A 22,348-nucleotide genomic window follows, 5' to 3' on the forward strand; every position below is an offset into this window, starting at 1 on the left:
TTGGTTTTAATAAGCAAATGCTTCATCCTCCTCCTTTTTGGACACAATGAATAAATTCTGATATTATGAATATTGTCTTAAATGTTGTTGCTGTTATCTCAAGTATTATCATTGATTTAGTCAGTTAAAAAAAAAAAAAATTCTCATGTCCAAAGTAAAGCATTCATTCATTCAAAACAAATGTGTTCATTGGCTGTCAGCGAATAGCATATGTGATTGCTACACGAAAATAACAAAATAAATCATCCCGCACAACGGTCAGAGACGTAAGACAACCAGAGGATATAACATTTCAGAAAGACAGGGCATATGGTGGTAAAGGATAGCTTGTTGAAACAGGAGAATGTCATTGTCAGTGGCGTAAGGCTACCTCTGGATCAGGTCTGCTCTTTTGTCCTGACTTTTTTGGCCCTCGACATTCAAGCCATCTCTTTAACTGAACATTTGTATGTTCTTCCACATCTTTACCAGTGAATTTGGCACCAGGGGCATCATTTTTGGACAGAATTGGTAGGTTTAGCTCAGTAAACATCTCTTTCGTACACTATTTACATGAATGTACCATGAGGGACAAATGCATATTTGATGACCCCCCCGCGCCCAGCAACAGTTGCTAACGTCATGAATATTAATGAGCAAAGGTGACATATTACATACGGTACGCTATTTTAACGAACATCCAATATTCTTAAGTAGTTAAAATTGAAGTTTTACATTTAAGAAATGTGTGTGTGTGTGGGGGGGGGGGGGGGGATTAGGAGATGGAGTTACTGCTGGTTCTGTGAATGAAAATTTGTTTGTGTTATTGGAATAACTGTGCCAAAAGCAGTTTTATCTAAATGTCAGTGTTTTTCCGAGGTTTGACCCCCCCCCCCCCTCCCAAAAAAAATAAAATACAAAAAATAAAAAATTCAGACTACGTGGCGACCTTCATGTCAGGGAGTTCCAGCAAGAAACTTCTAGCCACTTTCATCCCTGGTACAACTTTGCTACAGTTTGTGTTGTGATGAGGAACACATTTACTGTGTATGTGTAATGAAATGACAATGAAATAAGTAATCGTCTTCTACCTGACCTATGTCCTGGAGAGGACTGCGGAGATTCCAGTGTGGTCATAGACCGAAATCACAGAGCCGGCATGGGGCGCCAACTCTGCAGAGGAGCACTGCCTGGATGTGTGAGACAAAATATGTGGGCCTGTGTCTCCAGCCAGAGAGGAACTGCCACTGGCAGTGCACAATCTGATAAAGGCAGCATGGATGACAGGCAAAACAGTCATTGGCCACTGCTTCTCACACCAATACACACGTGTCTATTAATCTGATCCTTGCAAGCGAATTTTTGACCACAAGCTGAGCAGGAAAAAGGTTTTTCGCCAGTGTGGGTTCTCTTGTGTGTGTTTAAGGCGCTCTTCTCAGTGAATCTTTTTCCACAATCTGAGCAGGAAAACGGTTTTTCACCAGGGTGGGTTCTTGTGTGTACGGTTAAGTGGTGACTTCGAGTGAATCCTTGACCACAAACTGAGCAGGAAAAAGGTTTTTCACCAGTGTGGATTCTTTTGTGTGTGTTTAAGGTACTCTTCTCAGTGAATCTTTTTCCACAATCTGAGCAGGAAAACGGTTTTTCACCAGTGTGGGTTCTTGTGTGTACGATTAAGTGGTGACTTCGAGTGAATCCTTGACCACAAACTGAGCAGGAAAAAGGTTTTTCACCAGTGTGGGTTCTTGTGTGTGTGTTTAAGGCACTCTTCTCAGTGAATCTTTTTCCACAATCTGAGCAGGAAAACGGTTTTTCACCAGTATGGGTTCTTTTGTGTCTTTGCAATTGTTGTTTTTGAACGAATCCTTGACCACAAACTGAGCAGGAAAAAGGTTTTTCACCAGTGTGGGTTCTTGTGTGTACTTTTAAGGCACTCTGATAGCTGAATTCTTGACCACAATCTGAGCAGGAAAACGGTTTTTCACCAGTGTGGGTTCTTGTGTGTACTTTTAGGGCGCCTTTTACAGAGAATTTTTTACCACAATCTGAGCAAGAAAAAGGTTTTTCACCAGTGTGGGTTCTTGTGTGTACTTTTAAGGCACTCTCACAACTGAATTCTTGACCACAAACTGAGCAAGAAAAAGGTTTTACACAAGCGTGGGTTCTTGTGTGTTTGTTTAAGTAGCTCTTGCTACTGTACCCTTGACCACAAACTGAGCAGACAAAGGGTTTTTCACCAGTGTGAGTTCTTGTGTGTGTGTTTAAGGTGCTCTTCTCAGTGAATCTTTTTCCACAATCTGAGCAGGAAAACGGTTTTTCACCCGTGTGGGTTCTTGTGTGTACGGTTAAGTGGTGACTTCGAGTGAATCCTTGACCACAAACTGAGCAGGAAAAAGGTTTTTCACCAGTGTGGGTTCTTGTGTGTTCAGTTAAGTGGTGACTTCGAGTGAATCCTTGACCACAAACTGAGCAGGAAAAAGGTTTTTCACCAGTGTGGGTTCTTGTGTGTTTGTTTAAGTAGCTCTTGCTACTGTACCCTTGACCACAAACTGAGCAGACAAAGGGTTTTTCATCAGTGTGAGTTCTTTTGTGTGTGTTTAAGGTGCTCTTCTCAGTGAATCTTTTTCCACAATCTGAGCAGGAAAACGGTTTTTCACCAGTGTGGGTTCTTGTGTGTACGGTTAAGTGGTGACTTCGAGTGAATCCTTGACCACAAACTGAGCAGGAAAAAGGTTTTTCACCAGTGTGGGTTCTTGTGTGGTTTTTCAAGGCGCCTTTTACAGAGAATTTTTTACCACAATCTGAGCAGGAAAAGGGTTTTTTACCAGTGTGGGTTCTTGTGTGTACGGTTAAGTGGTGACTTTGAGTGAATCCTTGACCACAAACTGAGCAGGAAAAAGGTTTTTCACCAGTGTGGGTTCTTGTGTGATTTTTCAAGGTGGCTTTTTCAGAGAATTTTTTTCCACAATCTGAGCAAGAAAAAGGTTTTTCACCAGTGTGGGTTCTTATGTGTACTTTTAAGCGTTGAATTTGAGTGAATCCTTGACCACAAACTGAGCAGACAAAGGGTTTTTCACCTGTGTGGGTTCTTGTGTGTACTTTTAAGTTTCTCTTCTGAGCTAATTTTTGACCACAAACTGAGCAAGGATAAGGTTTTTCACCAGTGTGGGTTCTTGTGTGTACTTTTAAGTAGCTCTTGCTACTGAACCTTTGACCACAAACTAAGCAGACAAAAGGTTTTTCACCAGTATGGGTTCTTGCGTGTTGTTTCAAGGTGCCTTTTTCAGAGAATTTTTTACCACAATCTGAGCAGGAAAAGGGTTTTTCACCAGTGTGGCTGCTAATATGCATACGACAAGTATAGTTATTAGCAAAGGTTTTCCCACAGTGAGATTTCTTCTGACCATCATCTTTGTAAGATGAGTGTGACGTGGCGCCATTTCTATCTGATGGTGCGATGAAAATGTGTGCTTGCCGTCCTTCCGTTGAGCTGCTGCTTGGAGGCTCCGTCCCTCTGCTGGCCTCACTTGGACCATCCTCGCTATTCAAGGGCTCACCAGTCGACATGGTGATATTGTCCTCCTCTTTAACGTATGGCAGCTCTACCTCCTCCTTTTTGATTGGAAGTTGTACTGCTCTCTTTTGCTGTTGAGGGTGCTCTGGCTCTTCCCGTTTCATTTGCAGGTGCTCCAATTCCTCTTTAATGGCAGGAGACTCAGACTCCTGCCACTCAGGACCAAGATATTTGCTGAATCCTGCAAGACACAAGAAGACAAAAGATATCATTTGAGAGCATTTGCACAGTTTGTTGTCACGGTGAGATTTCTTATGACCATCATCTTTGAAAGGTGACAGTGACAAGGCGCCATTTCTATCTGATGGTGCGATGAAAATGTGTGCTTGGGCTCACCACTCGACATGGTGATATTGTCCTCCTCTTTAACGTATGGCAGCTCTACCTCCTCCTTTTTGATTGGAAGTTGTACTTCCCTCTTAAGCTGTTGAGCGTCAGGACCAAGATATTTGCTGAAACCTGCAAGACACAAGAAGACCAATGATATATTTTATAAACCATCTATGCAGCTGGTAGGCCGTGAGGGTAGACTGGCTGAGAGAGCGAGTGTGTATGTACGCGTGCGTACGAGATGCATTCTGGGCTGTCATTCACAATGCACCGATTGGCTGCTAGTCATCGTGCATTGACACACCCTCATCCTTCAGGCGCAAGCAGTGGCAATTTTTTTTATTGATTAAAAAAAAAAAAAACACACACACACACACAAAAATGTAAGCATGCCATGCAGTCATTGACAAAGCTGAGGCTTGGGTGAGGTTGGACCTTCCAACAGGACAATGATCCTGAGCATACCTCAACATTTACCACTTCTTGGTTGCCATCGCAATCACCATACTTAAATCCCATTGAAAATCTCTGGTGGTTCTTGAAGAAGGCAGGTGCAGAACACAAGCCCAAAAATGTTCATGAACTGGAGCCCTTTGCCTATGAGGAATGGGCCAAGATATATGTGGATCACTGCAAGAAACTTGTGTCAGGCTATGCTTCATGTCTAAAGGATGTTATTGTTGCAAAGGATGTTGTACTAAATACTCAAGTTATACATACCTAAGGGGTAGAATAATTTTGTTGATGAAGTTGTCAGGGAAATTCAATTTTGAATTCAAAGACAAGTGTCAACTCGGTAGCTCGATGAGAAATGAATCAGACCAACAAAAGATTGCCTGCTTCTAAGACTATATAAACATGATACATCAAGGGTACAGAATAATGTGATTCAGCCAGGAGCTGTGATCACCCAGAGGTACAAAGAGGAACCATCGAGCGAGTCGTATATATCATTGAAAGGGCGGTGCCGAAGCCCACCGTGAAACGAAACTTTTTTTTTTCTTTTTTTTTTTACAATTTTTTTTTTAATTTCTAATTTTCCACACAAAAACACAAATAGAACATTCCCCACCACCGAATAACACCAACACCAAACATAAAGAAAAATATAACTAATGAGCACCAAACGGGCCTGTGTTCTCCTCTATCATGATGAGCCAGAAATCCATATTATCCCCCTTTTTCCCTGTAAGACAGCCACTTCCCCCAGTTTTTCCAAAACAAATATTCTTTTATCTTTAGCCTATATGTTAGCCGTTCCATGTCGAGTATTTCATCCACTATTAGCAGCCATTGTTCATATGTTGGAGATTCAGTTCTTAACCAGTTCTTTGTTATGGCCTTTTTTGCAGCCACAAGGAGAATTTTTACAATATACTGGTCCTCATTATGTATTACATCCTCTAAAAGTCCCAGATATAATACCTGACAGGATTTGGGAATTGCGTATCCCAACATAACACAGAGAGCTGAGTGAACCTTCTCCCAGAATAATTGAATATTAATGCATGTCCAAAATATATGTGAATGGTCTGGATTCAAGTCGTTGCATCGTCTCCAGCAAGATTGTTGGCTACTTGTTTGTTTACTTTTAATTTTGGGTGTGATGAAGTATCGAATTAAGTTTTTCCAATTGAATTCCTTCCATTTAGGTGATTGTGATGTTGATAAGTGTGACCGCCACATGTTGTTCCATTTCTCGTCTGGTATCAGTTCGCCCAGCTCTCTTTCCCATTTCATTTTCACATATTGTGTTGACTCATTTACCGAGTCTCTCAATATGCGATATATAGTTGACACTGTTTTAGGGATAACATTCTCATAGGATCGTACCAGCATCTGTATTATAGGGTGTACTTCGTCCCCACCTATCTTAACATCCTTATTATAGTAATCGCGTATTTGCAGATATCTAAAAAAAGTCTTGGTTAGTAAGATTGTATGGATTTTTCAGTTCTTGGAAACTTTTTATTTCTCCCCTTTTAACCACTTTACTTATAGTTGTAATTCCTTTATCTGTCCATGTCTTAAACCCATCATCTAATTTTCCAGGTATGAATTTATCATCATATGATATTCATTTTAGTAGACCTATTTCGTTATCTATCTTTAAAAGTTTTACTACAGAATACCATATGTCTAGTGTAAAAGACACTACCACATTGCCAGCTCCATCCTCGATTTTTTTAGTTAGGTTTTGAATTTGTCCAATTTGTGATTGTAACGGGTACTTCTGTGAAAAAACTTCTATATCCTTCCATTTTGCCGTATATCCCTCATTACACCAAAAAATCAAATGTCTCAACTGTGCAGCTTGAAAATAATGCTTCAAATTTGGAAGTGCCCACCCCCCTTTGTCTTTACTTATTTGTAATGTAGTGTATCTTATTCGTGGCCGCTTCCCTTCCCATAAAAATCGAGATATGCACCTATCCCATTTAATGAATTGGTCTTTTGGAACATGAACAGGCAAGGACAAAAATAGATAGAGCAGACGTGGCAAGATATTCATCTTTACCACATTTACCCTATCTCCCAATCCCAGTGGGTAGGTAGACCATCTTTCCATGTCATCTCTTATGGTCTTATCTATTTGTGGATAGTTACTTTCATATAATTTTGAAAAATCTTTAGTTCTGTTTATACCTAAGTACTTAATTGATTTTGCATCCCAATTTATTTGCCATTTCCTTAATTCTTGAGATGGTAAACTGTTGAACATAAGGAGTTGGGTTTTGAGTATGTTTATTTTATAACCCGAAAGCAAACCGAATGTGTCAAGTATTTGTGTAAGGTATGAAAAGGAGTCATTTGGATTCTTTAAATAAATCATAATATCGTCTGCAAATAGACTCACAATATCGTCTGCAAATAGACTCACTCTATGTTCTTGACTATTAACCATCACCCCTTCTATTGATGTATCCTGTCTTATCATTTGGGCCAAGGGTTCTATATACAGAGCAAATAGTATGGGGCTAAGACAGCAACCCTGCCTGGTCCCCCTTTCTAGCTGGAATCTTTGAGACAGTGAACCATTCAATTTGATTGTTGCTGTGGGTTTGCAATAAATTGATTTCATACATTGGATCGATCTAGCATTAAAACCGAATCGCTCCAAAGTCAAATATAAAAATTCCCAATTTACCCTGTCGAATGCTTTTTCTGCATCCAGACTAATTAAAGCTGATGGTATTTTATCCTTTCTTATTTTTTGTATGATATGTAGCGTTCTTCTAACATTGTCATGTGTTTGCCTGTTTCTGACAAACCCACACTGATCTTCGTCTATCAGATCTGGTAAAAAAGTTTGGAGACGATTTGATAACATTGACGTATATAACTTGTAGTCTATATTCAGAACTGATATTGGTCTATAATTTTGACAGTAATCTTTATCTTTTTGTGGCTTGGGAAGAACTGTAATTATCGCTTCTGTCCAGGATGGGGGGATTTTTCCTTGTGTTAGAATCCAATTAAAGGCGTCACATAACAGGGGTGTCAATTCTTCCTTGAATGACTTGTACCACTCTGACGGGTAGCCATCACTTCCTGACATCTTGTTCAATCGCAATTTCCCAATTGCTTTTTTAATTTCACCAGCTGTAATCTCTGCTGTTAGTTTCTCATTTTGTTGTGTGCCAGTGGAAGGTAGATCCAAGGAGTCAAAAAAGGTCTTGAAAACACTCTGATCTAGTGAAGATGACTGAGAGTAGAGAGTTTTGTAGTAATCTCTAAAAATATTTTCTATTTCTTTTGGTTCATATTTAAGTTGGTTTGCGTTAGGATCATATATCTTGTTAATTGTCCTTTCAGCCTGTTGTCTTCGTAATTGTCTCGCCAACAGTTTTGTTGCTTTGGGGCCTGATTCATTGTAACTTTGTTTTAAATACCTTGCTTTGGTTTCAATTTCAGATTGAAGCAAATCATTGATTGCCTTCCTTTTTTCCTTCAGGCTCTGTTTAATTTTGGGGTCATGATTGTTGTTCCCCTTATGTGTTTGTTCTAGAGATTCTAACTCTGTAATATAAGTTTTATATTTTTTCATTTTTTCTTTTTTGAGGTTACTTGTAAGTGCAATCAGTTTCCCTCTTATTACTGCTTTCAGAGTATCCCATAATATAGCTGGGTTTGTTTCCCCGTTATTGTTTTCTTTTACATAAGTCTTTATTTCCTCCTTAATTTGTTCAATGACTGAGTTATTGTTCAATATCCCCACATTCATTCTCCATATTGTATTCATCCTTCTGGTATTCAAACAAATTGTTAAGTAGATGGCACTATGGTCAGACACATCTGCCACTCCAATTTTACAATCTTGTACTGTATCTCTATTTTCTTTTTGCATGAAAAAATAATCAATTCTGGAGTAAACAGAATGTGTGGCTGAGTAGTGACTGAAATCTTTCCGTGATGGATTTAAATCTCTCCAGACATCAAAGAAGCCCATCTCCTCCCATGTATTACTTATTAATTTAGAGATTGATTACTTATTTCTCTGAATGCTAGTTGTGTCCAGGTCATAGTTCATTACCACATTGAAATTGCCCCCACAAATGCAAATTCCTTCTGCTTCCATAATAATTATGTCAAATATACGTTTAAAGAAATCCTTGTTACTCTCTGGTGGAGCATATATGTTCACTAATGTTAGCATTGATTGACCTATTGTTCCCTTAACCAGAATAAAAGTTCCTTCTTTTTCTTTTCTTTCTTTTTGAAGTTTAAATTTAATTGCATCAGGCATGAGTATTGCTACTCCTCTTTTCCTCGGATTAGAATGTGAACTGTAATATATATTTTTAAAGCCAAACTTCTTTAATTTCTCGTGTTCCGTTTTAGGCAAATGTGTTTCTTGTAGGAAATTTATTTCAGCCTTTTCCTTTTTTAATTTAGTCATGACACATGCTCTCTTAACTGGGTTACCCAGGCCGTTGACATTCAGGGAAATTATTTTAACTATAGCTTGTTGTGTACTCATATTCCGTTTCAGCTCTGTCTTCAAAATTTCCACACAGGCTCCCCAATAAAACAAAAACAATTAAAATTGTCAAAACTACATACAATGACTTCCAAAAAGAAAAGCTGCTGACCCTCTTTTAGTTGTGAGGGGGATTGCCTCTCTTGGAGAGAGGGCCCCCATCCAGTAACGACGATCAATCCACTAGGGTTTAATGTACATTTACCGGTCATGTTGGTATAGTCCTCCCAATGCCAACTTCATTTTTCTCATTAACCCTCCAAAGAAAGCGTACTTTACTGCGATGCGAATTTCCCATCAATTCTTAGATGACGCCGAGGACGTAGTTTCAGCCCTTTCGCCCCTCAGCTGATACTCCCGAGGTCGTCCTCGTACACGTTTGATGGCCGCCTCCGTGCGTCTGCTCCCAGCGAGTTCCCACGTCGCGATCCCGGCCGGCTGGAGACTCCCCACGAGCGTTGTCCTCCCACCTTCCGACGTCGCGTTGTCCACCTCGTATCCTCTTTTCATCAACTCTTTGGCAGCTTCCTCCGCGCTGTTGTACGTTTTCACGCCGCTGGACCAGTATATGCGCATTTTGTTGAGAGGGGTCTGAAATCGGACGCCCTCCTTCTTCAGGACTTTCTTCACGTTGGAGTACGCTTTGCGTTGCTGATGAATCCTCTCTGAATAGTCGTGGTCAAAATAGATCCGGTGACCATTTAAAGTGACTATTTTCTTCTCCCATGCTTTTTTAAAAATCATCTCCTTTACCGTAAATTGCAAGAAGGCGATGACCATGGATCTTGGCTGTTGACCGGACTTCGGCTTTGGCGCAGGGGCCCGGTGCGCCCCCTGAATTTGTAAATCAATGTCCATGGAAAGTTCTTCCCGAAGCCAGCTGTCAATAAACTGCGCCGCAGATTCACTCTTGGCCTCGGACTCTTCCGGTATCCCGTAGATCCGTAAGTTGTTCCGCCGTGATCTTGATTCCAAGTCGTCCATTTTGTCCATAAGTGTTTGCTGATCGTGGGTGACTTTTTGCAATATGCCGCTAGCTTCATGGCTCCATCGCTCAATTTCCTCCGTGCGATCAAGTGTAACCTGAATTTTCTCATTTTGTACACCAATGTCAGTGGTTATTTTCACCAACTTTTGATTTATATCGGCCTTGAATTCAGCCAACTCACTCTTCATCTGTGCTGTGATTTGATCTCGGCGTGTTTTCAAGTCGATCTTCATTTCTTTTTGTAAGACTTGAATTTGTCGGCTAATGTTGTCAAACCCGCTTTGGGGCGTCTCTATGTTAGGTTCAGAGTCCAGCGTGTTCTCGGCAGATTTTTCTTCACCTTGGGCGATCGGGTTCTTTTTTTTCGTCGTTTTTGTTGCAACTCCACTCATTTCCTCAATTTTAAGCCCTTTTGTCGTGTTACCTTGAATTGAATGGAGTTTAATCAGTTGGCTTGTGGGAGCTCCTCGTTCACGCGTCCATGTTGCTCAAACCGGAAGTCATCTGAAACTTACTCAGAAACGAAACTCATCATCTCACAAACCTGGATATTTTTCCATACAAAAAATCTTTGAGCTGGGACCTTGAGCACTGGTCCCGGCTGGTACAGAGTGAGTCATATCTGATAGGGGGTCCACAGACACCCATTGTGAATGTTCAAAAGAATGTTTGGAGCACACAAATATAGCCATGTATTATGCTATGAAACAGTCTCACAAATGAATATAGTATCACACCAGTTATGTGTTTTATAAGCATGAATAAAATTTCTTTCCCAGAAGGGCCCTAAATTGGAATATTCCCAAAAATATTTAGGTTATTTCAGCTATATTTGTCTATTTGACATGTCATTATTTGATGTGATTATGAACAAGTTGAAAAATGAATGTCAAACTTTTTGTCACAGTTTGGCTCACAAGCTCATTCACTTACAGTCTGGTGTCTAGACACTCGTGAATGCTTTCTGTTATGTTTTTATGCCTCGGAAATATATGTTTGTAATTATTTTAGTGTTTATAATAACATGAATACGCAGTAAATGTAAGCCTGTCGCAATATGCAATAATTCCATTTATCGCACGATAAAATGAAGACGGTATTTTTTCCGCTGCGATTTATCGCCTCGCGTGCGTGCGCGCGTACGGCAGACGTGCTGTTAAATGTTCGGATTCCCTGTTAACAAATACGCGAAATGCATCTTCCGGCCAAAAATAGCGCCGGAGCCAATCCGTTCCCATGATATCCTATTGTTCAACGTAAACCGGCCGCGTCGGTGCTCCGGATTGACTGCGGACCATCTCTGGCGTGCCGGAGCCCGCCAAATGGTTTAGGCAATGATCTATGTTTGCTGGAGACGCATCCGTCAAAATGGGCGGATCCAGGCCTTGAGTCGACAGCCCAGTGTATTATTGACGGTTAAAACACCAGCGAACATGGATGAAGAACGTTTCATCATGGAGGTGGAAAGTCACAAAGTGATTTATGATGCAGCAGATCATGATTATAAGGACAGTATTAAAAAGGAAGCTGCAAGGTGTCCTATTAAGTGTGTTTTTCTGGCACTGATATCAAACACAAGACTTGCTGACAACTTTTGTTTTTATTAACACATGGCGCTAACAACACTTCCTCAAACTGTGGCTCTCGGTAAACCGTCTCTTTCCCATTCCCGCATCACATGAACAAAACAACATTACTGTTGCGTGCGCTTCAGGAGATTTACAACGAAGTCCGCCAAAACATTGTTACCAACTTGGCTGCTTACGAACAACCTCGCTTTCACAACGGACAGCTGAATGGACATGATGAACAATGAGTGGCAAATTAAGAGCGCTGTGCTTCAAACTCGTCCTGTTTATGAAAGCCGATTGTCAAATGCTGGTGTTGTGCAGTAGTGCAGACGTGACTTGTGTGGCGTTTGTTAACTTTTTTAATGTGCGCATATGAACTGGGAAAAAACACTTGTACCTTTTTATGACCTTTCTTGTGATCTTGTGACCTTTTTGTGACCCGAATTGATCCATATACACATATAACCATAACTGTTTTTAACAGCGTCATGGTTGAATGGTTAAGCTGGCTGCCTTGTAAGCAGGAGACCCAGGTTCGCGGCCAGCCTAGCCAAGTGCAGTGCGTAATGTTGAACTCAGGAATGAGCTCCCTGTTGGCAGGAATGAGCTGCCTGGAGACAATAAGCGGTTAAAGAATGCACCTCATGAGCAAAGAGCATCGTTGGCTTGCGGCCCAGTCTAGCCTAGAGAGTGGCGGGAGCTGGGAGCGAATAGCGGGGGCGATGCTGAGACTGCTCAGAGCTTAGCGTCGGAGGATTTTACGCGTCAGTCGCTCGGCCGGAGTTCCTTGATTGCTCAAACCAGGAACGTTGTGTGGCCCTCCGTTCATTGTTGACAGGTAAGAGCTTGATTCATTATCATCAGGGAACTCATTGCACTTTGGTGCGGGGATATTTTAGCTTCGACAACTAACTATCTAGCGCCATTGTTATGTGTGTTGATGTGTTTTTAACTGCATCGTAGGGGTTTTTGACAATTCAGACCTAGCGTTGTAGTTATTCTGAGTTATGTTTGTTATTCTGAGTTATGCTTGATTTTTTGCTTGCTTTTGTGGGATTGTAATCAATTAAACTTCATTTATTCATTTATTTGCAATTTCTAATCAATAAACATTGTCTATTAAGCACAAGTGTGCCTGTTGCTTACTCACTGCGAACCTTGAAAATTTCGTACAACAGCATACACTAGATATCATGAAATGGCAAACTAGATGTGCTGACGTAGTCCATATACTAATCGATGAATTATAAACCGAATGACTTATGAATTATAGACTGAATGGAAATTAAGCAGGCCAAATCAACCCGTACCAGTGAGGCAGTGACAATCGATAATGCTGCAAATACTGTTAATTCAGTACGTGACACAGATAGTTTCGGACAACAAATAGGATGTTTTGCTCATGTAGTTAACCTAGCTGCTAAGAGAGCTGTAGGAATCAACAGTGTGCGCCGCCTCACTTTACAAACAGTAAAGATTGTTCTTAGCACTTTTATACACTATTTCTTTAGATCAGTAAGAAGTAAGCACATAAATATTATGCACTAAAATGCATGTTTAAATAATGGTAATTTAATTTTTGCTCGGTAACAAAAAAAAAAAATACAATTGTTTTTTTTCCCCAGAACATTAAATGTAATGAATCGGATCGAAAATCGTGTCCCCCGTATCGAAAATCGTACCGAACCGTGACTTAACTGTATCGTTGCATCCCTATGGAACACCATAGCAGAAACTATGAGGGGAAACGTTTTCATTTGCCTAAATGCTTGAGTTGTTATGCTTGAGCAATTTTACTTTTTTTTTCTTGAAAAGGACATTTTATTTCTTCTGTGTTTCTGTGCGGGTATTGTCTTATACTTAAGAGGCATGGTCTATTGTTTTTAGTTGTGATTTCTTAAAGAGTAAACATTTATCCTGTTTAAATGGGTGTAATTCGTCTATTAATACAGTGGGGCAAAAGGGTATTTAGTCAACCACCAATTGTGCAAGTTCTCCTACTTGAAAAGATTAGAGAGGCCTGTAATTGTCAACATGGGTAAACCTCAAGCATGAAAGACAGAATGTGGAGAAAAAAAAACAGAAAATCACATTGTTTGATTTTTAAAGAATTTATTTCCAAACGAGAGTGGAAAATAAGTATTTGGTCACCTACAAGCAATATATCTGGCTGTCAAAGAGGTCTAACTTCTTCTAACGAGGCTCCACGTGTTACCTGTATTAATGGCACCTGTTTTAACTCATTATCGGTATAAAAGACACCTGTCCACAACCTCAATCAGTCACATTCCGAACTCCACTATGGCCAAGACCAAAGAGCTGTCGAAGGACACCAGAGACAAAATTATAGATCTGCACCAGGCTGGGAAGACTGAATCTGCAATAGGTAAAACGCTTAAGTGTAAAGAAATCCGCTATGGGATCAATTTTTAGAAAATGGAAGACATACGAGACCATTGATAATCTCCTTCGATCTGGGGCTCCATGCAAGATCTAACCCCGTGGTGTCAAAATGATAACACGAACGGTGAGCAAAAATCCCAGAACCACACGAGGGGACCTAGTGAATGACCTACAGAGAATTGGGACCACAGTAACAAAGGCTACTATCAGTAACACGATGTGCCGTCAGGGACACAAATCCTGCACTGCCAGACGTGTCCCCCTGCTGAAGCCAGTACACGTCCAGGCCCGTCTGCGGTTCGCTAGAGAGCAATTGGATGATCCAGCAGGCATGAAAATGGGTCAGGGGTTAAAAAGGTGACAAGGGTGTGGAGGAAATATGTTCCGGTAGGGCTGTCCCAAACGACTAATTTTCTCCCAGTTAGTCAGCCGACTATTTTTACAATTAGTCGGCTAATAGAAAGAAAAAAATATATAAATATTTGGGGGGGGGTTTGTTACTAATTTAGCAATTAAATTTCTGTTGATGTTTATTAATTCACAGAAACATTTTGGAAAACTTAAATTCTTTATTGAAGTACAAAGAAACACGTAAATAACAATAATTAATCACATATAAACAATGAGGTCAAATGTTCATAGCATTAACTAGTGAAAAACAATGGAATGTAAACATTCAGCACACTGACTTAGCCTTTCCAACATGATTCAAAACAATTCTTTAAAAAAAATCTAGCATTATTATTATAGAATACTACTATATATAATAGTATTATAGTTATTATAATATTCATTGGCAATCATTTTTCAAAAAGGTGTCATTTGAAAGCTATTCTTAGTGTAGAGTCTACATTCTGTAGTATTATAGTATTTACATATTATAGTACTACTTCTGAAGTATGTGGGATTAACTCCAGAAATCGTTATTTATATGAACGTGGCATGCTTTTGTTTTGAAATGTACACCGGAAGTACATTCGCTAAACCGCTAACAGCTTCACACTCCGCAAAAAAATCACTTTTCGTCATTGCTTGTGGTGTCACTGTCACTCATAGTTTGTTTTTTTTCTCTCGATTTTTTCATTAGCAAATGATGTTAACCTGCGATTTTTCATGTTTGAAGTGTCACCTTTTGACCGCAAGTTTGCGTTTTGGAAAAGACTGCCAATGTTTTATAGCAGGCTAAAGTAGGTTTGTCTTTTTTTTCCCCATTAGTCTCAATGTAACAATGCTAACGCTTACAGTGTTTAGCCCTTTAACACCTAAGCCTATTTTGGCCGAATTTGCATGCATTTGATTTTGCATTTATATTTCAAAGAAAAAAATTTTCACAACGGCCAAGTTGGTTCCTTTTTTCAGGACACTTTGAACTGTCCAAACTGTTGTTTTCTTTACTGACCAATTATAATCCAAATTTTGGACCCAAAACAACAAAAAAATCCCAAAATCTTTTTTCAAAATTTGTAATGTTGATGTCCTATTGACAACCAAACATGCTCGACCAACCGTTTTGTAGCTTGATAATATTTATTCAACTTGTTAGGGTAAACATTCAATAGAAAAAACTAAGTTTGAAAAGTTTTATGTTTGACAATTTAACACAAACAGCAGGTATGGTTATAGGCGTTTTTTACCTTTACACATACTATGGTCAAAACAGGTTAAATACAGTGCAAAATAGTAAGAAAAAAAAAAAAATTTATTAGGGGTGCAAAAACCTCGGTTCGGTACGTACCTCGGCTTTGAGGTCACAGTTCGGTACATTTTCGGTACAGTAAGAAAACAAAATGCAAAATATAAATGTGCTAGTTGTTTATTACACACTTTTGTGCTTTCAACAATAGGAACATTAGCCCATACAAAGCTAGAATTCTGCTCAAAAATAGAAAATACAATATTGTGAAATGTAGATATTTTGAAAAACAAAATAAAAATAAATAACATTGACTAAGACTTTTTCTTTAAAAAAATATGTGATGTGCAAAATTTAACAGTTGCAACACTGAACAGTTTCAAATTTCTCATATTAACTTTATGACCACAGCCTCGAAAAGTAAAGGTTAGGTAAGGGCTGTCAAACGTTTAAAATTTTTAATTGAATTAATCACATCTTTAATTTCAATTCCCCACCCAGTGGGCCAACCGCTTTTCTTCCATGTTACATTTAACCGTTACCCACGCTGCTCACTGCACTTCTGAGTGGTGCGACGGCCTGGCCGTTTAATTGTCATCTTTTTTGAGACTGTCAGTCAGCTGATCGTTGCGTCCGCCAGCTGGCTGCCTCCCCTCCCAACGTGACGTACTCTGATTAACACTTGACGGGCAGACGACGTTGCCGCCACTCATTCACCTGCGCATTTGATCGCTATTTTTGTTACACTCCTGCTTTTTCAGTGAGGTATTTTGTATTCATTCGTTATTGGATCGTTTTTGTTCACCACTGTAAATAAGAGCACCGCAGCAGTAGAGGTAAACTGCCGTTTTCGTTCAACCCATTTTGTTTAGTGTAGAAGCCAAGTACTGGCTGTCTTTTTTTTTTAATTTCCTTTTTACGATCAGGGTTTACTTAGCGGGTGGGGTTTAAGTGTAGTTTCGTTTTGTTTGTTGTTTTGGCCTGGGCTTACGCTGAAGCCAGCTCCTTCACCATTTTGTATATTTTGTTCATTGTGTGTTCGACTTATGCGAATAAATTTGTGTCCACTTGCAACTTGTGTGTGTGGCTCGTTTTATGTTACGCCCTTAGCGAGCAGTCCGTGGGGCGTAATTAATGGTGGGCTTATGGGATGCATGAGCGGGCATTCCGCGCTTGCGTGAAATGCGTCAAATATTTTAACGTGAATAATTCAAAAAATTAATTACCGCCCGTTAACGCGCTAAATTTGACAGCACTTTACATTACGTCAGAAACTCGTTCAGTACGCCTCGGTTCCGAACCGAGCACCCCGAACCGAAACGGTTCAATAAAAATACATGTACTGTTACACCCTTAAAGCTGTACTGCGAAGTAATTTCATAACATGCCAAATAGGGTCACAATTAAAGTAATTAAACATTGTCCAACAAATAAAGCATGAAAAAAATAATTTATATGTTGTATATTTGACAAAATAATCGCGTTTCCGAAGTTCGAGCCTGAAAGGGGACGAACCTGGAAGTGATACGTCACACCGAGAACAGCGATGGGAGCGCTCCATACGGCCGCCCTACAAAGCCCTTCAAACAATGCTTCAAACAGCGATCTAAGTGATAAATCAAGAGCAAGTGAGGAGACTCAAGTTTTTGAAGAGTTGGAGGAAGAGGAGGAGGAGGTTGGAATATTATGTTGGATCGTACATGTATTAGCCAGACGCTAATCAGGATGCAAACAATGTGCCCAGACTACCTGACATCGAATGGAGACACAACCCATCGAGATTACAAGATTGGTAAAATATAGGCTGTTATTATTTTCATGATTTGAAGATGCAGGCATTTGCACATAATTTTATGTTTTTGTCTATCTGATGACATTGTTTAAAAAAAATAATAATCAGACTGCATGTTCATTTTGGCAGATCCGGCAGCGCTCATGCATATAAAATAATAATACAAAAGCGTTGGGGGGAAAGAAGGAGATGAGTCGTCGATGGCTTTCTCCACTTTATTGTGGCAACAATAAGAAAACAAAATAATAGCGGACTGCCGCCACATTCGACCGTGAAGTTTGCTCGCCGATCTCCTCCTCGCCTCCCACTCCAGCTTCTCTTAAACGGATTGTGCATAGTGTCTTGTTATGAGCTTTTTGTTTACAAATGTATCGAACACACGACGAGCTGACAACCTTGTCTCTTTATTAACAACTGGAGCAGTTCTTATGGAAAAGTTAGAGCACAGCTCTCGGCAGAAATTGGCGTCTAATGGCGTGAGGAAATATAGTTTTTTCACACAAGCGAACAGATTACAAAGCACCACTTCAGCGTTGTCCCGAGACTACATTTCTCATGATTCACGGCGTGACCTGCGCGCTCGCCGATTCGCTGTGAGATTGACTCAATGGCTACGCTAAACCAACACGCTATTTGTCAGCTGTCACCTGTCAGCGGCTCTCATAAAACACAAACTAGAAGCCTATCATGCGATCACCGTGAACGCTGAACCGTCCAAAAGCAATGCAATGCTTGAAGCATGAAGGTGGAAATACATAATACAAATACAAATAAATGTGCACAAACTCACCGGCGGTGTGTGTCACTTACAGCTACGTGACCGTGAATTACCGCGACGCCGACCCGTTTATATGCACATCCACACCCATTTCCCGATTGACAGTGGATTAACCCTTTCGGACACGATCCGTAGATGACGCACAATTTAAACACGCTTAACCTAGCGAACGCAACAACAACTATGATCAGGGATTGCCACGAGTTAACTTTCGGCTAACGTCGCGAGCTTATACTGTTCATTCCACAACAGTAGGCAGTTATGCTTTGACAAAGTCATCAGTCATCTATACAAAAATCACACTTACTTTTTGGCAAATCCTTGATCATAAGCAGACCGGTTAAGGAAGCAGGCATCTTCGAAGTGTTTGCAGCAGAGAACACTACTCAATGATGGCGTGAAATTCATTCGCTTCGTGCGAACGAAAGATGTCCATTTACGTCCCCTGCTATCCTTTGGCTGGTGTAACCCAGGTTAACATAGTCTCACCAAATTAAGAGCCATTGATAACGACAACCATTAAAAGACTACATTATTAAACATTAAAATGGAAAAATGTTTAAAAACCCGTGTTTAAAAATATTTAAAAACCTGATATAATCATTAAACTAAGTTATTTGACAATTACTTGATTTAAAAGAAATAAAAAGTTAAATAATTCCGCTACACTTTTATTTTGAAAATCTCAATTGGCACTAACCTGTAGAATGCGTACTTGCACCGCTACTGCTCATTCGTGATTGAAGAAGGAAAGCGGTAAGCCCCTTAGAGTTGCTGCTAAAAAGATTAAAATATGATAAAACCTATGAAACTAAAACTTTTCTTCTAACTGTGAAAGGTGTATTTTTGGACTACTCACAAGCACTGTTCATCTCTATGACAAACTGCTTGCTGAAAGGGACTTGGTGAGTTAGAAATCCTACTTAATCATATTTGTTTAATATTTTAGTTCATATTATTTGAGCCAGTGTATGCTAAAAGTGTCAATTCATGATATTTTTGTCACACGATTGTTGTAAACCAAGAAATGGTGGTTAATTGAACGTATGACGTCGCAAAATGTCTCCTTTTTGCCTAGCCTAGCCACCTGCTCTGTCGGTTTATAACGTGCGTCACTGCACTTTTGTCGACTTCACTCGACGATAACTTTATTTTAAAACATACTTAGACCTCTTTAGTGTGCGAATTAGTTTATTTATTTATATATTTTTGTGAATTCGATAGGCTATTAAAGCTTGATTCAGAAGCGACTGAAAATGTGTTGGAGTGAGAAATTCCAACGGAGATACAAGATGGCGAGCTAATCCCAAGACGAACCATTGAACTGTGCCTCACGCAGGAGCGAGACGCACGCGAGACTTCGGTTTGACATCCTTCGACCTGGTAGGATCCACCATACTTTTTTTTCCCAGCGGAAGATTTCCCCCCCCCCTCTGGATCACAAGAAAGCAGCCAAAAGAGACTGTAAAAACGGACATTAATACAGCAAAAAGACAGACTCCTCTCTATTGGAGCCGTTCAGCCTTTTGCTGAATTGTTTTGCGTTAACGCTTCTTGTCATATTTATTTTTCTGCTTTTGTCTTTAATGCTATAAGTGTTATTGACTTAAGAATTTTGTTGATCAACAAAAGCAAAACCAACTGATGGAAAAAAATTGAATATTGAAACTCAAATAGAAATCAAACGTCTATAAAATTGAGGAAGTTGAAGAAATCAATTGATTAAAAAGGAAAATTAGAAATCTGAAAAACAAAAACAACCCGGGTTGATAGATCCTAAAAATAATCAAAAATAACTGATTATAAGATAGGAGAAATAATTGATAATAGATCCTACAAATAATCAAAAATAACTGATTATAACATAGGAAGAGAACTTAAAGGAAAAATTTCCTTTTGTGAAATTTATATATATATTTTTTTCAATTCTTTGTTAACTGTTTGTCATTGTATGTCTATTGTGTGTTTTTGTTTATAAAGAATAGGCCGGCAGTTCAACAACATAATTTGTCCTAGTCATTTATTTGGTTTGTGCATATACTGCTTCAGTAGTCGAACTTAGAACTAGCCCATTGCATAATTAACTGACTGTAATCACGGCTTAGGTGTTACACCACTCATACAACTTTTCGTTTGAGCGAGAACAAAACATCGCCACACACCGCTGTGGCATCTTACCGAGAAGCAATGCAACAAACAATACTGTTCTATAGTGGACTTCCCTCGCACGTCTAGGTTTGACGTAATTTCCGAAGATTGCCGAAGAAAAGCATTTTCGTTGTCAAGGGCATTGCTATGGGTTAGACAAAGAATCTGGAAGGGTTGCGTTAAAAAAAATAATGAAAATATGCTTATAATTGTTTAGCCATTGATATTATTCAAAAACATGGTTGGCCAACCTTAGTTCAAAGTTCCCCTTTAATATTTGTATATCATCTAACACAAAAAGGGGTTGGAGGATACATCTTTGTGAAGTTAGGTATTATACCCATCACCTTATTAAAAGTATATACGTACATGCAGTCAAGCTTCTCGAACACACATTTATACAAATATAAAATATATAAAATATAAAATTGAAAAGATAAGTGAAGAAAAGTTATATATAACATTGAAAAAAAAGTATTTTCAAAAATATTGACAAGTAGTTCAGTTCAATTCAGAGTTTTCAGGCATGCGACCCAATAAAGATTTTTCTTGAACACGTCTCAACTGACCAAAGCACACGGTCCCAGTTGAAGCCTGGGACCGTGTGTATTTTTGTGTGTGACCAAGATTGAGCTTTTTGGCAATAAACACTTTAAGTGGGTCTGGCGTGCCACGAAAGATGCGCACCTCATACCCACTGTGAAGTATGGGGGTGGGTCAGTGATGCTGTGGGGCTGTTTTGCTTCCAAAGGCCCTGTGAACCTTGTTAGGGTGCATGGCATCATGAATGCTTTGAAATACCAGGACATTTTAAATCAAAATCTGTTACCCTCTGCCCGAAAGCTGAAGATGGGTCATCACTGGGTCTTTCAGCAAGACAATGACCCTAAACATATGGCCAAATCTACACAGAAATGGTTCACTAGACACCAAATCAAGCTCCTCCCATGGCCATCTCAGTCCCCAGTCCTTGTTTTGTTGGCAAAAGGGGGTTGTACAAAGTATTAACACCAGGGGTGCTAATAATTGTGACACACTTTATTTGATGTCAAATAATTTTTTCTTTATGTGGGATTTTTTCCCCACTGAATGAATGCACTTGTATTGAAGGTTGGATTTTTCTCTTTTTTTCCATTAAGGTCCCATATTATTTGAATTAAAAAATATATATATTAGAAGCTAAAAAACACTTTTTCAAGGGTGCCAATAATTATGGAGGGCACTGTGTTTGTTTGAGTGACCTTGTCTTTTTTTCCCTACCTCATCCAGCAAAATAATATTTAATTTTTCTAATCCCCTTTATCTCATTAGGTAAATTTGGATCATTCGTCTCTATGTTGTTGTTGTTGTTCCAATTATTTTAATTGTTTAGTTAGTTTCTGAAACGTTTTCAAACTGGCCCGTTTTGTGAATGTGGCGTATGAGATCATCCTCACTCCAAGTACTGCTTTTAGGGAATCCCGTAAAATTATTGGGTCCACCTCTCCATTGTCATTGTCTTGCATATAACTATTTATTTCTCCTTTCATTTGTTCAACCAGGTTATTATTATTCAAAATATATTCATGATGTCTCCATAATGTATTTTTCCTTCTATTTTTTAATTGAATTTACACAAAAATCGTACTATGATCTGCTACAGTGCTGCTCGAAAGTTTGTGAACCCCACAGCGATGGTCAGATTTTTTGTAAAAAAAACTAAAATAACCTTATTAAATGTTAAGTTATACCCAAATCCACAATACTGACATTCCAAATAATGGACTGAAACAAAAGAAATAGTTATATTGTCATTCTTTATTTAACAAAAGTGGTTGATTTAAGAAAAACTCAGATATCATGTGTGCAAAAGTATGTGAACCCCTTCAGTTAATAGGATATTGCGCCTCCTTTTGCAGAGATTACCTCAACCAAACGGTTTCTGTAGTGACTAATCAGCCTCTCACATCTACTTTGGGGGATTTTTGCCCATTCTTCCTTGCAGAACGCAGTCAGTTGAGAGAGGTTTGATGGGTGTCTGGCATGAACTGCTCGCTTCAGGTCCCGCCACAGCATTTCAATGGGATTTAGGTCAGGACTTTGACTGGGCCAGTCCAGAACACGAATCTTCTTCTTTTTCAGCCATTCCTTGGTTGTATTGCTGGAATGCTTTGGATCATTATCATGTTGCA

At 39.4% G+C, this 22,348-nt stretch overlaps 1 protein-coding gene across 2 annotated transcripts in view; it reads right to left on the reverse strand.

Annotated features, from left to right (window-relative positions):
• Positions 1-836: 836 nt before the first annotated feature.
• Positions 837-22,348, reverse strand: part of LOC130927665 (zinc finger protein 585A-like) — a 39,673-nt gene continuing 18,161 nt past the window's right edge. For both annotated transcript variants that reach the window (XM_057853604.1, XM_057853605.1), the window contains exons 3-4: positions 3,890-4,012; positions 837-3,734 (exon numbers count right to left, since the gene is read on the reverse strand). In XM_057853604.1, coding sequence (XP_057709587.1) covers positions 1,276-3,734; positions 3,890-4,012 — 2,582 coding nt within the window. In that variant the 3' untranslated portion in view covers positions 837-1,275. The remainder of the gene's footprint in view (positions 3,735-3,889; positions 4,013-22,348) is intronic.

Source organism: Corythoichthys intestinalis, chromosome 13, assembly GCF_030265065.1.
Source record: "Corythoichthys intestinalis isolate RoL2023-P3 chromosome 13, ASM3026506v1, whole genome shotgun sequence".
NCBI lineage: Eukaryota > Metazoa > Chordata > Actinopteri > Syngnathiformes > Syngnathidae > Corythoichthys > Corythoichthys intestinalis.